The following is a 13,873-nucleotide window of genomic DNA, read 5'->3' on the forward strand; positions in this document are numbered from 1 at the left end:
AATGGTGAATCATTCAAACTGGCACTTCCTGTCATGTGTGCCAGGCGGTGCTGTGGTGACAGCGGACCAGTGTGCTCCCACAGTGTAATTAAAACGCAGCCCCCTCTTCCGACCAACAAGGCTTTGAATACCTCAAAGGGGCTTCTTGTCTGTGGGTTTATAGCACATAAAACTTGAGTGTTCTTGGCAGGTGTGAAGTGCACTGTTGTCTTCCCTTTTGCTGCTTTAGTTGGATTCTTCCTGTGGCTGACAGAGCACTGGCCTCTCAGCTGGGCCTTTACTGGCGGGGGGGGGGGGGGGGTTCCCTCTGCCACTAACTTTATTTATGTGAGCCAGAGTGGCTGCAGGGGTTTCTACTTATGGAATCGTTTTGATGTTTTCTTTTCTTTTCTTTTGGGAATTCACACATATTTACTTCTCATGGTGCATCTTCACGATGTGTTATGTCTCAGAACCGCTACCACCCTTTCACCACCAGTGACTTTCAAAACTGAAGGTCACCCAATGGTCATTGGTGGATGGAGAGACAGGTGCTGTGTTGCCCATAGATCTCAGTCAATCCTCGGCAAAATGTTTTGACTCAGAATGTCCAACTGGGACATTTCTGGTGATACCTGCTTGGTTCGGTGATACTTGTGTGTTTGTTTGGGCACCTTTGCATTTCCTTGGCGTAGAGAGGGGTGGGGGTGGCTGTGGCCTTGGCGTGCAATGCTGGGGAATGTCTTCTAGGGTGCATGGTAGGACGACTGACCCCCAGTCACATCGGTGGGAAGTAGGGATGGAAATTGAGAACCAGTGTCACATGAGGGCCGGTTCCAAATTTTCCAAAGCATTGGAATCGTATGCCTCTGAGCTTATCCTTTATCGATGCCGGCAGGTGCATATTGATTAAATTAGAAAAGGTGCATTATAATTTAATACACAGTGATGGAGCAATAGACAGGCTCAGACGTGCTGGTCACAGTTGTGTAGCTGCTGGTCTTACTGCACTGAAGTCATTGACCTGTAGGCAGTATTCTGTTTGGGATTTCAGATAATAAAGCAGTTGTATTGATGCTGAAAACCTGTCTAGGTGTACTTATTATATCATAGAAAATTGGGTCATAAATCAATAAGGTAATCGATAAAGAACCAGATCGATAAGCAGAATCGATAATGGCACTGGTATCAATAAATTCTTACCAATTCCCATCCCTAGTGGGAAGTCGGTGCCTCAGCTTTCCTGAGGCAGAAGGAGGAGGGGCATATGGTGTGGGGGCGGAGCTTTGTGTGAGGTGGGAGGGCCGTAATTTAGCGGACACTTAATATGTTAGTCCTGCAGGGGGCACTATGCTTCCCCGGTGTCAGTGCTGCATCTCCTGCAGTGTCAGTGGTTCACATGTAAGGAGCATGTCTGAGTGTTTGGTTCTGACTTCCTAGCCTTAGCCTTGAAGTCTTATGGGGAGATCTTATGGTTCTGGTCCTGCTTGGTTTCAGTAAGCCGGAGATGAGTGAAGCACAAGCCCACAAGTACCGCGATTTACCCGCTCGCCAGGTAAGATGGTTACCCAGGGATACCAGCCACCCCCCGCCACCGATAACTGCTCTGCGGCTGGTGTGTGAGCCCCCCCGGTGTTCCTGCAACTTTGTTATGTTGCCATGGCGTCCCGATGCTTCTACCACCCCCACCGGTTTCAAGTGGCATTATCACTGGCTTGGATGAGGAGTTACAGAAGCGGGTTTCTTTGCGGGAGGGAATCTTTCTGCCGAGTTTAAGCTGTAACTGTCTCTTTATTCTCTTATAATGCCTCTTGTTTGTGTGTTTCGCCTCTCTTAGAGCCCAGCTGCCACAGGACAGGCTCTGTATTGTCAAAGCCTGGCTAATAACTCCTTTATTCACTTTTATCCTTCACTTGCTCCCTGGAATATCACCTTTCGCTGTCTTGACACGAAGGGGCGTGGCCATTCGTTTTTAAATGATAGGAATATTCACGTGTGTCCGCTTGCTCGACAACCGCTGCGTCCCAGCTGCAGATGTGCTTGCTGTCAGCTCACGGTTTCTGGCGTCATTAAAAACCTGCCTGTGATGCCTTCGAAGACAAATGTTTTTCCTCCGCACTGGTAAAAACCGCTGATTTAGCCTTTTAATATCTGACTGACAGGAAAATGTGACGTTTTTCCCAGCTTTTACAAGACTTCCTCTCCATGGTTGCTTTTGAAGAACAGTAGTTATGAATGTGCGTTAATGTGTCTTTGTCACGTGCTTAGGGCCAGTGATGATGCAAAATACAATGCAGTCAAATTAGTAGGTGTGACATCACAGTCATCGTGTGGCAATCTCTGGTTCAAATACCCAGTCATAAGACTCCGTGTGACAACATTTTTAAACCATAACTAAATCTTTCAGGTATAGGCATTGACATGACTTGATTGAATTCACCATGTTTTGTGGCCAAATAACTTCATCTGTATCGGGCAGCCGTGTATAGCCGGGGGGGGGCGGGGGGGTGAAGCACTTCTGGCCTTATATGGAAGAGGAGCTCTCAGCCCTGTGGGGGGTCAGAAGGAATCAGCACTTTGAAAAATGAGGCATTGGCTACCCGTCATTGCGGCAGCTAGTGTGTGTATTTGTGTGTGTGGTGTGGGTGTGTGTGTGTGGGATATCTCACAAGTCGGTCTCCGTGCCGACTTGTTAGATATCCCTGCGAATGAAAGTTTTGCTCACCAGGTCAGCTTGACCAATGCAATTACACCCCGCCCCCTTCTGTAGACCTCTGCTGCACAGACTGTGCTGCTGAACCGGGGGGTGTGTGGCAGTGATTTGCGGGCCTTCTGGAGAATGTGGGTTTAACGGCGATCTAAAGACGGCTGAGGAAGGTGCGATGGCAGTGATTATGGCTGGAAGAGCTGATGCCGCATCCATTGGTTTATCTGGGGCTAGACGCAGGTGGGCGTGTGGCAGATGGCCAATGAGACGTTCAGCGCTGCACTCACATGGTCCCTGCTGCATCACTGTCATAGGAAACTGATCATCATCGTCTTCCCTGGGGCATTGAGGTCTGATCGAGGGCACCCCCCCCCCCCCCCCCCCCCCCAGGGTAGTACGAGCGTCTGGTGCTCCTGGTCTGATTCAGCTGATTCTATGTGGAGTGCTTGGGGTGGGAGGGGCAATGACTGACTCACAATCAACCTCTGAGGGCACTGATCATCCCACAGTCCGACTGCACTCTGTGAGTGGGGGGCTTTGTGTTCCTGAGCCACGGAAGATCGATGAGGGGCAGGGAAAATTCTGGGGAGGGAAGCTGAGGTCATCCTGAACAGCTGCTTCATCTCAGTCTGATTCTGCCGGTGTGGCCAATACGCCTAAATCCGACCAGCAGCCGCCGACCCTCAGGAAGATGCTTTTGCTTTACCTGACATTTTAGATCCTAAAGTATGTTCAGTTATTATGCATATGGAGATGTTACCGTTGGACATGACATGTATTTTGTGGAAGTGCTTTTGAAAGCCTGATTATGCTGAAAGTGGTGGAGACAGAGTGACGTTCCCCGCAGTCTGTTATCCGGTGCAGGCTGTGGTGGAGACAGACTGCGGGGAACTTCACTCTGTTATCTGGTGCAGGCTGTGGTGGAGACGGAGTGACGTTCCCCGCAGTCTGTTATCCGGTGCAGGCTGTGGTGGAGACGGAGTGACGTTCCCCGCAGTCTGTTATCCGGTGCAGGCTGTGGTGGAGACGGAGTGACGTTCCCCGCAGTCTGTTATCCGGTGCAGGCTGTGGTGGAGACAGATTGCGGGGAACTTCACTCTGTTATCTGGTGCAGGCTGTGGTGGAGACGGAATGACGTTCCCCGCAGTCTGTTATCCGGTGCAGGCTGTGGTAGAGACGGAGTGACGTTCCCCGCAGTCTGTTATCCGGTGCAGGCTGTGGTGGAGACGGAGTGACGTTCCCCGCAGTCTGTTATCCGGTGCAGGCTGTGGTGGAGACGGAGTGACGTTCCCCGCAGTCTGTTATCCGGTGCAGGCTGTGGTGGAGACAGACTGCGGGGAACTTCACTCTGTTATCTGGTGCAGGCTGTGGTGGAGACGGAATGACGTTCCCCGCAGTCTGTTATCCGGTGCAGGCTGTGGTAGAGACGGAGTGACGTTCCCCGCAGTCTGTTATCCGGTGCAGGCTGTGGTGGAGACGGAGTGACGTTCCCCGCAGTCTGTTATCCGGTGCAGGCTGTGGTGGAGACGGAGTGACGTTCCCCGCAGTCTGTTATCCGGTGCAGGCTGTGGTGGAGACGGAGTGACGTTCCCCGCAGTCTGTTATCCGGTGCAGGCTGTGGTGGAGACGGAGTGACGTTCCCCGCAGTCTGTTATCCGGTGCAGGCTGTGGTGGAGACGGAGTGACGTTCCCCGCAGTCTGTTATCCGGTGCAGGCTGTGGTGGAGACGGAGTGACGTTCCCCGCAGTCTGTTATCCGTTGCAGGCTGTGGTGGAGACGGAGTGACGTTCCCCGCAGTCTGTTATCCGGTGCAGGCTGTGGTGGAGACGGAGTGACGTTCCCCGCAGTCTGTTATCCGGTGCAGGCTGTGGTGGAGACGGAGTGACGTTCCCCGCAGTCTGTTATCCGGTGCAGGCTGTGGTGGAGACGGAGTGACGTTCCCCGCAGTCTGTTATCCGGTGCAGGCTGTGGTGGAGACAGATTGCGGGGAACTTCACTCTGTTATCTGGTGCAGGCTGTGGTGGAGACGGAATGACGTTCCCCGCAGTCTGTTATCCGGTGCAGGCTGTGGTAGAGACGGAGTGACGTTCCCCGCAGTCTGTTATCCGGTGCAGGCTGTGGTGGAGACGGAGTGACGTTCCCCGCAGTCTGTTATCCGGTGCAGGCTGTGGTGGAGACGGAGTGACGTTCCCCGCAGTCTGTTATCCGGTGCAGGCTGTGGTGGAGACAGACTGCGGGGAACTTCACTCTGTTATCTGGTGCAGGCTGTGGTGGAGACGGAATGACGTTCCCCGCAGTCTGTTATCCGGTGCAGGCTGTGGTAGAGACGGAGTGACGTTCCCCGCAGTCTGTTATCCGGTGCAGGCTGTGGTGGAGACGGAGTGACGTTCCCCGCAGTCTGTTATCCGGTGCAGGCTGTGGTGGAGACGGAGTGACGTTCCCCGCAGTCTGTTATCCGGTGCAGGCTGTGGTGGAGACGGAGTGACGTTCCCCGCAGTCTGTTATCCGGTGCAGGCTGTGGTGGAGACGGAGTGACGTTCCCCGCAGTCTGTTATCCGGTGCAGGCTGTGGTGGAGACGGAGTGACGTTCCCCGCAGTCTGTTATCCGGTGCAGGCTGTGGTGGAGACGGAGTGACGTTCCCCGCAGTCTGTTATCCGGTGCAGGCTGTGGTGGAGACGGAGTGACGTTCCCCGCAGTCTGTTATCCGGTGCAGGCTGTGGTGGAGACGGAGTGACGTTCCCCGCAGTCTGTTATCCGGTGCAGGCTGTGGTGGAGACGGAGTGACGTTCCCCGCAGTCTGTTACCCGGTGCAGGCTGTGGTGGAGACGGAGTGACGTTCCCCGCAGTCTGTTATCCGGTGCAGGCTGTGGTGGAGACGGAGTGACGTTCCCCGCAGTCTGTTACCCGGTGCAGGCTGTGGTGGAGACGGAGTGACGTTCCCCGCAGTCTGTTATCCGGTGCAGGCTGTGGTGGAGACGGAGTGACGTTCCCCGCAGTCTGTTATCCGGTGCAGGCTGTGGTGGAGACGGAGTGACGTTCCCCGCAGTCTGTTATCCGGTGCAGGCTGTGGTGGAGACGGAGTGACGTTCCCCGCAGTCTGTTATCCGGTGCAGGCTGTGGTGACTCCTTCAGCGCCGCTCCTGTTCACCATGTTCCTGCTGTCCCGGCTGATGGCTGGCATCCTCTTTGTGTGCCAGGCTCCGTGATGCTCTGTCTCTGCCCTTTTGTGCCCTTCAGGCTCAGCTCTGTCACCTTTTTAAGGTGTTATTTTTTGGATGGGATCAGCACTAGAAGTGAGCTGGTAGATGGGTCTGTCAGGTTGGAATGACCTCAGTGTGATATTGAAGAAGAGCTAAAGCTTCTTTAGAGTTTGACTGATGCTTCTGAAGCAGATGGATCAAAATCTTTTGAGGATACAATTCCAGAAAAGAAAATCAGAAGCTAGTCCCCAAAGACCGGATTGAAAGACACCGGTTTAAGTTATGCCTAAGACTTCCACGGTCTATGTCCGTATTTCCAACACAGAACTAGTTTCAGAGTCAGGATGGACTGGAGCTGCAGACGACTAATTAGCTCCTGCAAATTCAATGACGCTGACATTGCCAATGCGATTGTTGCATTTACATCAGCTCACAGAATAGACCACATTCACAGTGCCAGTTTATGGAAGAGCACAACTCAAATATCAAAGACATCATGAACTGCTTATGTTCAAGCTCTGCGTGAAGGCAAAAGATTCCAGGGAATGACCTGGAATTACCCATCGCCGTCAAGGAAACGTTAAAAACTAATTTGATGTTTGACAGAGAACCTGAGGAGACATTCAGTATAAACCTGAAGGAAATCTGTTCAAAATAAAGATTAAAAAAATGTACTATGTGGCAGATAGCAGAGTGGACATTATAAAGAAGAAAAGTAAAGACAAAATTAGGAAAGTTAAATATTTCTTAAAGATACTGAATTGGCAAACTTCAGATAAAGATCAATACAAGACAAAGATCAATACATGGAAAAGTAATGTATCTCAGAAAATCTGTGAGATTTCAAGTGGATAAGCTGAAGAGCATGAAAAAGGCAAATAATTTACAGAACAAAAATCAAGCAGGGGGGGGGGGGGAGTACGCAGAATACAAATATGTAAAATGCAAAGTTATATTGATTGAGGTAAGATACATGGAAAAACCTTCAATAATGGATGAGAAGATTAGCACTGAAGTTCCTGCTGAAATGGAAGGCCGTGGAGATGGATGGGACGTTCCATTATAAATATTACAAGCAACAGAATAAGGATCAATGAAACTGCTGCGATTATGCCAGCAAGTTAGTAAAGCAGCTCTGTGGTCTAAAGAATGGAAGAGATCGGTTCATATCCCAGTAGCAAGGAAAGGAGACCTCGTTTCAAATGCCAGTAAGGTTAGGTCATTCAAGGTGTAGAAGGAGCCCTACATAGAAGGAATATTGACAGATGTGAAAGCTAGATTGAGGAGACTCAGTGGAACTGGAGACATTGCCAATAGACAAAAGATCATTGAAAAGCCAGGGAATACCAGAAGCACAATACCACATGGAGGTCAGTGTGTGCTTTATTGATCATAACAAAGGCTTCATTTGTGTTGGTCATGTCAAAATATGAAGTGATCTCACTAAAATGAGTCTAGCAGAGCACCACGTCGTCTTTGTTGTCTCCACAGTACTCAGGGAGAACTGCTTCCAGATTGGTGAATGAGTTCGGTTGCATCTTATCACCATGCCAACACTTGTAGGCAGAACATGTAATGAATGAAGAAGCTGGACTGAAAGTAGATAACCGTGGACTAGTGGAAGAAACATCATAAAGCTTGGAGGCAGTACACTTATGGCATGAAATGAAGAAGGTGTGAAGACAGTTATAAAAAAGTAAAAGAACAGAGTGAAAGGATGATTGCGGCTGAAGGCGCAGTCACCAAAGGTTATGACCACAGGTTTGACAGCTAGCTTTAGTGCTGCTGGTGAAGATGTAACAGGGCACTTTTACCTCCTTGGAACAATCACCATCAACAAAGGATCCAACAGACTCTTAGCCGAGCTGCAATAGAGGAAGAAAGTCTTCAAGGGTGCTGACATGTCTTTGTGAAGAAAGATCATAATTGATCAAAATATGGTATTTTCTGTGACGTTATGAACGTGAAAGCTGGACAGTGAAGAAGTTGGGGAGAAAGTATTGATGCCTTTTCCTGTGGACTGCAAGGACAACAAGTGGATTCTTGATCAAATAAAGCCTGAACTTTCACTTTAGGGACAAATGGCTTGAATGAAGTTGTCTTGCTTTTAGAATACTATGAGAAGACCCAGTACGCTGGAACAGACCCGGGGATTTTAAAACACCAAGGTCAGCAGCGTTAGCCCTTCCTAGGGGGCTGGGGGGCTCGGGGGTGTAATCCCATGGAAAACTACAGTGTAAATTAGTGGGAAGACTACAGTGTAAATTATGAATTTTTAACTCGCGTTTATAGCTCGATTCAATTTAATTACACTGACATCTGATCACTCCCAGCCTTGTTCTCCGCGCATCACTCAATGAAATACCCTAGTAAAAAAATGTTGAAAAAAATACATAACCTTGGTGTCCTCAGTGATAAATACAGACATGAACAGGCTATAATTCTCCTTTTAGGTATTAGAGGATTAGAACGACCATCAAAAAGATGGATAGACTCAATCATCACAACATTGAACATCTGAATACCTGTACAGAAGAAGGTTTTTAAGCAATGGTGTCTGTATGATTGCCATGATGACACGTCATAATGGTCGTAAATGAGTGGGGGTCTGTCACATTGACCTTTGACCTGTCATCACATGGGATTGGGGGAATTTTATGCGAACCAGCATTGATTCATGTCTAACACCACATTATTGCAGGGTATTAGAGGCAGGTGGTCCCGGTGCTTCATATCTGATTGATCTGTCCTCCCAAATATGGCAAAAAAAAAATATGAGGTCCATGTCCGCCGATGCCGCAGCCAAGGTGCTGAAAATGGCTCATGGAGCCTCTGTGACCTGGATTTCCTTACATCCTGGCCTTTCCTCCCTGCCTCATGGCCTCACTCGTGTCCTCCAGCAAGCGTATGCTGGTCTGTGTAGACCCCCGGGGGGGTGGCTGTGCTCCCCTCGTCTGGCAACACTTTTCCTGATGTTGGTGGCCATCTTTAAAGTATGCCGTACTATACAGTTTCTATACAGGAATGTCGCTGGTTCTGCAGTAGCAAGTCATTCCTTGTGCAATGGCAATTCTATGCACTTAACCTGAGACTGGGAGCTCTGGGAATTTTTTAGCAACTGCTTAGAGCCACGTGGCACAGAGACCTGCATGGATATTTAAGCAGTTGTAGGCTGCAGACCTCTGTCTGGCTCATTAATGCTTCCAGTGGGGGGGCGCTGTAGGTAACCTTTTGTATCCACGATGGAGGCTGGGCCTGTCGCTGTCACAGCACCCGGCCTGGCTTTGTATGCCCGCTGCCGGATGTTTGACCAGTGAACTTCTGCCTTTGTGATGTGTTCATGTTGTGGGGAATTCTGTGCTGGGAGTGGTGGGCTGCTCGTTGCATCTCCCTCCTTCTTAAATCAATGCTAACAGAGAAGACTGGTGTGTGGGGAGAGGTGCCCCCTATGTCTGGTTGATCAGCAGGGCGGACACAAGCTTCTTTAAGCTGCGGGGGTGTGCAGGAGGCCTCACATCACCCTGGGTACATGGGCCCTTAGGTACAGGTCTAACTCTTGGGCTGATTTTTTCCCCCAACCTTCCTGTAGGTGTCACTGTTACGCTGCACAGAACGTAGATATTGCCTCCTCTAGATCATAGCATGAGAGTTGCACTGTGGCTTTTCTTCTACCCTTTTCTTCAGTGAGAATTAATGCCTCTCCTTTGTTTTCTGGATTTAAGATACCACCGTTGTGAGTGGGATACATGCAAGCTTGCGAGCTTTCAGGCCTACAGGTTTCAGGTTCTACCACAGAAAGCCAGCCTCAGACATCTCTGCGCAGCCTGGCCTCTTTCTATAGTACGGTGCACGGGAACATTGGAATTGCATTGGAAGGTTGCTTCATTAGAAGCGTGTTAATGGGCAGATGCGTGCGCTCCTCCATTGCCCGTGTGCCTGAGCTGTCCTTCATCCCATTCAGTGATGCGTAAACCTGCAGGTGCTGCTCTGTGCTCCAGCATATAAGGATGTATGTACCAAGGCGCACCATCCCGCATTCCCATCCCGTATTCCCATCCTGTATTTCCATCCCGCATTCCCATCCCGTATTCCCATCCCGCATTCCCATCCCGTATTCCCATCCTGTATTGCCATCCCGTTTCATTACATGTTGTGGTTTTTGTGTCCATATAAATTACTGGAATGCGTTATCTTATAGAAAGTAGCACAGGTGCCTTTATTGGGTCACTTGATGTCCCATCACAGTTTATACAGCCCCTTCTTCTGCCCCATTTTACAGTGGTTGATCGTATTGGTGAACAGAAGGCTAATCTTATTGTGCTCACTAATAGTCTTTACTTGATAGCAAATGCCTCATTTTGTGGGCCCTGCCATGTTGCAGCGTTCCAAGGGGGGCAGCAGTCTGAATGGCGTTTTATGACCTGTTGTGTGTCCTCCCGTCCTGCAGGAGGCAGCTCCACAGACAGCGACTGTGCCTTCGAAGGAGACTACGCTGTGCCCCCGCTGCCGGTGACAGAAGGCATGCAGCACATCCGCATCATGGAGGGAGTGTCTCGCTCGCTGCCGTCCTCTCCGCTGCTCACACACCAGACCATCAGCGTGCGGCTGCAGCCCATCAAGAAGCTCACAGGTACTGCATGACAGACCCTGCCCCCTGCCGAGGATTAAGAATCTCAAAGCTCCGCCCTCCGTAGCTGGTTAATAACCTCATAGGTTGTGCGCCTAATTAGCTCCGCCCTCCGTAGCTGGGTAATAACCTCATAGGTTGTGCGCCTAATAGGCTCCGCCCTCTGTAGTGGATAAAAAACATTATGGGTTGTGTGCCTAATAGGCTCTGCCCTACGTAGCAGATTAAAAACCTCATAGGTTATGTGCATAATAGGCTCCGCCCTCCATAACGGATTAAAAAACCTCATAGGTTGTGTGCATCACCCCCCAGAGCCTATTAAATGTGCTTATAGCTGAACTACACAGTATTGGGAATGTAATGTACCCCCTGATGTTTCTGGGGAGATCGGCTGCTTGTGTGACTCTTTGGTATTCAAGATTAATTCACACGCTTTGATGAAGGCTGCTTGCAGGATTTTGGAACTGTTGGTGTGACAGCAGAGAGCATTAAACTGAATAGTGCACCTATTTCTATGCAGCTCGTAGCTGAAGCTGTGTCATTCTGAAGTTCTATGCTCGTGTGGTCAGACCTTAGAATATGCAGAGATACGAGATTTTCCATGCAGATGTTTGCTAAATGCAGGACAGATCTTAATACTATACTGTTATTTCTCACTGCTAATAATCATGGGAAGCACAGTATGTCAGCAAGGGAAATCGCTCTAATAAAAGGTGAACAGCTTAGATGAGATCAGTCACATGTTAGGTCATTCAGAAAGAGTTTTTTAAGTAAGGTACTGACTTTCCAAACAAAGATGATACAGCGCATGGCAAAGGGTACGGTGAGCAATGGGTCACTTAGTACAGTATGAATTTTGCTCATCCGCACATTCAGTGGGATCTTAATGTGTAATCCCACATGCCACCACATGGCTGCGCCATTATTCGACTTTGTATTTTTTTTAAACCTCTTTCCTTGACCTCCCCTGTATTTCAGCATCCATGCCTTGGAGCGCCTTTATGTAATGCTGTGTCATAATTTAAACTGTCGTAATTGTGCCTTTTAAAAGTCTTGTCAGTTTCACAAGGAGAGCTGGTGCTGGACAAATGCTTTCTGTTTTCTTGTTTGTGTGGCAAATGTTAGGAGTGCAGCTAGTATTAAGGGCAGAAAATTATTTCAACGGGGAGCTTATCTTATCCAAGCAAGCTGCTTCCTCGTCAACAATGCTGACAGCCTTCATGTCAAGACTTTATTAGTTTATTTGAAGTCAAGAATGTGTTGAGTGTAATTGAGCTGGTTTGTTAATATGGAGAAGTGCTCTTCTGAATGAGGTTGTGAATGATGATTGACATCCTTCAGGCTGCAGCATGCGGGGTCTGTGGAGGCCTGTGGAGGTTGGTCTGTCGGTGTGGCCGGTGCATGGGGTTGGTCTATGGGTGTGGGCGGTGCAGGGTCAGTCTGAGGGGATTGATCGGTGGGTCGGCTGGCTTGCGGGGTCGAAATTTGGGGGTCAGTCTGTGGGTGCGGGCGGCACGCGGATGGTCTGTGGGGGTTAGTCTATGGGTGCTGCTGGCATGCAGGATCAGTCTGTGGGGGTCATTCTGTGGGTGCGGGCGGCACGTGGATGGTCTGTGGGGGTCAGCCTGTGGGTACGGTTGATACATGGAGTCGGTCTATGGGTGCGAGTGGTGTAGGGGGTTGGTCTCTGAGTGTGGGCAGTGCGGGAGGTTGGTCTGTGGGTGTAGATGGCGTGGGAGGTCGGTCTATGGGTGTGGGCAATACACAGGAGGTTGGTTTGTGGGTGCAGGTGGCTGGCGGACACTTGTGAAGCGATGACCTTTGAACTGGAAGCGGCTCTGAAAACAGGAAGTTGTACGTTGAGGTTCTGATCTTCAGAGTGTGGTTGTGTTACCTGGGACGAGTGTCTGTCAGGTCTCCGTTTCCTGTTCTCAGTGTCGTCTCGTAGTGAGACTGGCACAGCAGCCGTGTGCCAACCGGCATCTCAGCCCAGCCAGGAGTGTCTTTCCATGATGCCAGGCACCCTTCACCCTGAGTGGCTCTGCACCAGCCCATGGGTGCCATTTCCTCTTTCTGGAACTATCCGGCTTTGTCGCCAGCCCCCATAGCCCCCCCCCCACTCCCCACACACAGTCATGTAACAGTGATGAATCGTCACTGTCACCCTGTGAGATTCTGTTTGTGATACATCCCTGTCACTGTGAGGCTTCTTCAGCAGCACCCGCCTGCCGTGCCCCTCCCTCCCTCCCTCCCCTGCATCCCCAACCTGACTTTCTTCATCCATAACTGCCCCCATGACCTCTCTCCTTCTCCCACTCTCTGCCTTCTGCAGCATGAAGCTGCTCTACAACCTCTTCTCTCTCTCTCTCTCTCTCTCTCTCTCTCTTTCATCTCTCCACTCCCACCCTTTCTTCCTCTGCCTCTCCCTCTCCTCCTCTTTTCAGGAGGCTCCCAGTGCAGGTTGCCATCTCCCCACCCACCTCTCTCCCTCTCTCAGTTATATAAATGTCGAGAGGAGGAGTGCCCCCCCCCCCCAGCTCCTCTCCGTCTGACTCCTCACCGTGTTCCTCTTTCCTCCCCCCTCCACCTTTCTCACTGTGTCTTTGTGCTGCCGGCCGTGTGGGTGATCACAGATGAACACGATTCTGCGTTTTTTGTTTTATTTTTTATTTTTTTTACAGTTGGGGGGGTATGTATGGAAGCATTTTCCAAACAATTGTTCATCAGAATAAATTAAAAGCCTAGAAATGTATGCAACCCCCAGCCCAGCCAAACTCATGCTACTATACCCAGGGAAATGAAAAAAAGCCAATAATCTTGACAGTGATTATATATCTATAATGGCTTTTGCAGAATCCTGTGTCCAGATTCTGAGAGAGTTTTGCAAAATCCAGCATCTTGAGCTTTTGTTACACCAACTGACCCTATATGGTTATATAACAACATGGTGATTGTGATTATTTCGTATCTACCCTGGAGATTAATTATAATGAATCATTTAATCAGCATTTGTAAAGTTGCAGCGATTTTATCAGGCCTTGTAATTGAAAGTAGCGACTTGTTTAGGGAAGCAGGGCATCCTCCGAGGCCAGGCTGCTTCACGCTGCTCATCACTTCGCCCATTGCCTTTTAAGGACCGTATCTCACAGTCTTGGTTTATGAACATCCAGACATTGATGTCACTCAAGGCTAACGGCACTTTGGGATACACTCTCTGGTAGTAAAACTATTGGGACTTTTGTCATCTACGTTCAAGAACATAGAGCCCCAGAGAGCAGGGTGAGGCCTGTGTAAGACCACACAGAACCACGGAGCCAGAGTCCTGCACGGGTCCACTTTTGGAGACCCGCACCCGCTCG

At 49.8% G+C, this 13,873-nt stretch overlaps 1 protein-coding gene across 9 annotated transcripts in view; it reads left to right on the plus strand.

Annotated features, from left to right (window-relative positions):
- LOC111856782 (protein TANC2-like) overlaps nucleotides 1-13,873 on the plus strand; it is a 171,436-nt gene that overhangs the window by 88,738 nt on the left and 68,825 nt on the right. For 8 of the 9 annotated variants that reach the window (XM_072712408.1, XM_072712407.1, XM_072712410.1 and 5 more), the window contains one exon: nucleotides 10,335-10,517. In XM_072712408.1, coding sequence (XP_072568509.1) covers nucleotides 10,335-10,517 — 183 coding nt within the window. Of the gene's footprint in view, nucleotides 1-10,334; nucleotides 10,518-13,873 lie in introns of those variants that run through there. The other variant, XM_072712416.1, reaches the window with a different exon arrangement.

The sequence above is a fragment of the Paramormyrops kingsleyae genome, chromosome 5 (assembly GCF_048594095.1).
Source record: "Paramormyrops kingsleyae isolate MSU_618 chromosome 5, PKINGS_0.4, whole genome shotgun sequence".
Lineage (NCBI taxonomy): Eukaryota > Metazoa > Chordata > Actinopteri > Osteoglossiformes > Mormyridae > Paramormyrops > Paramormyrops kingsleyae.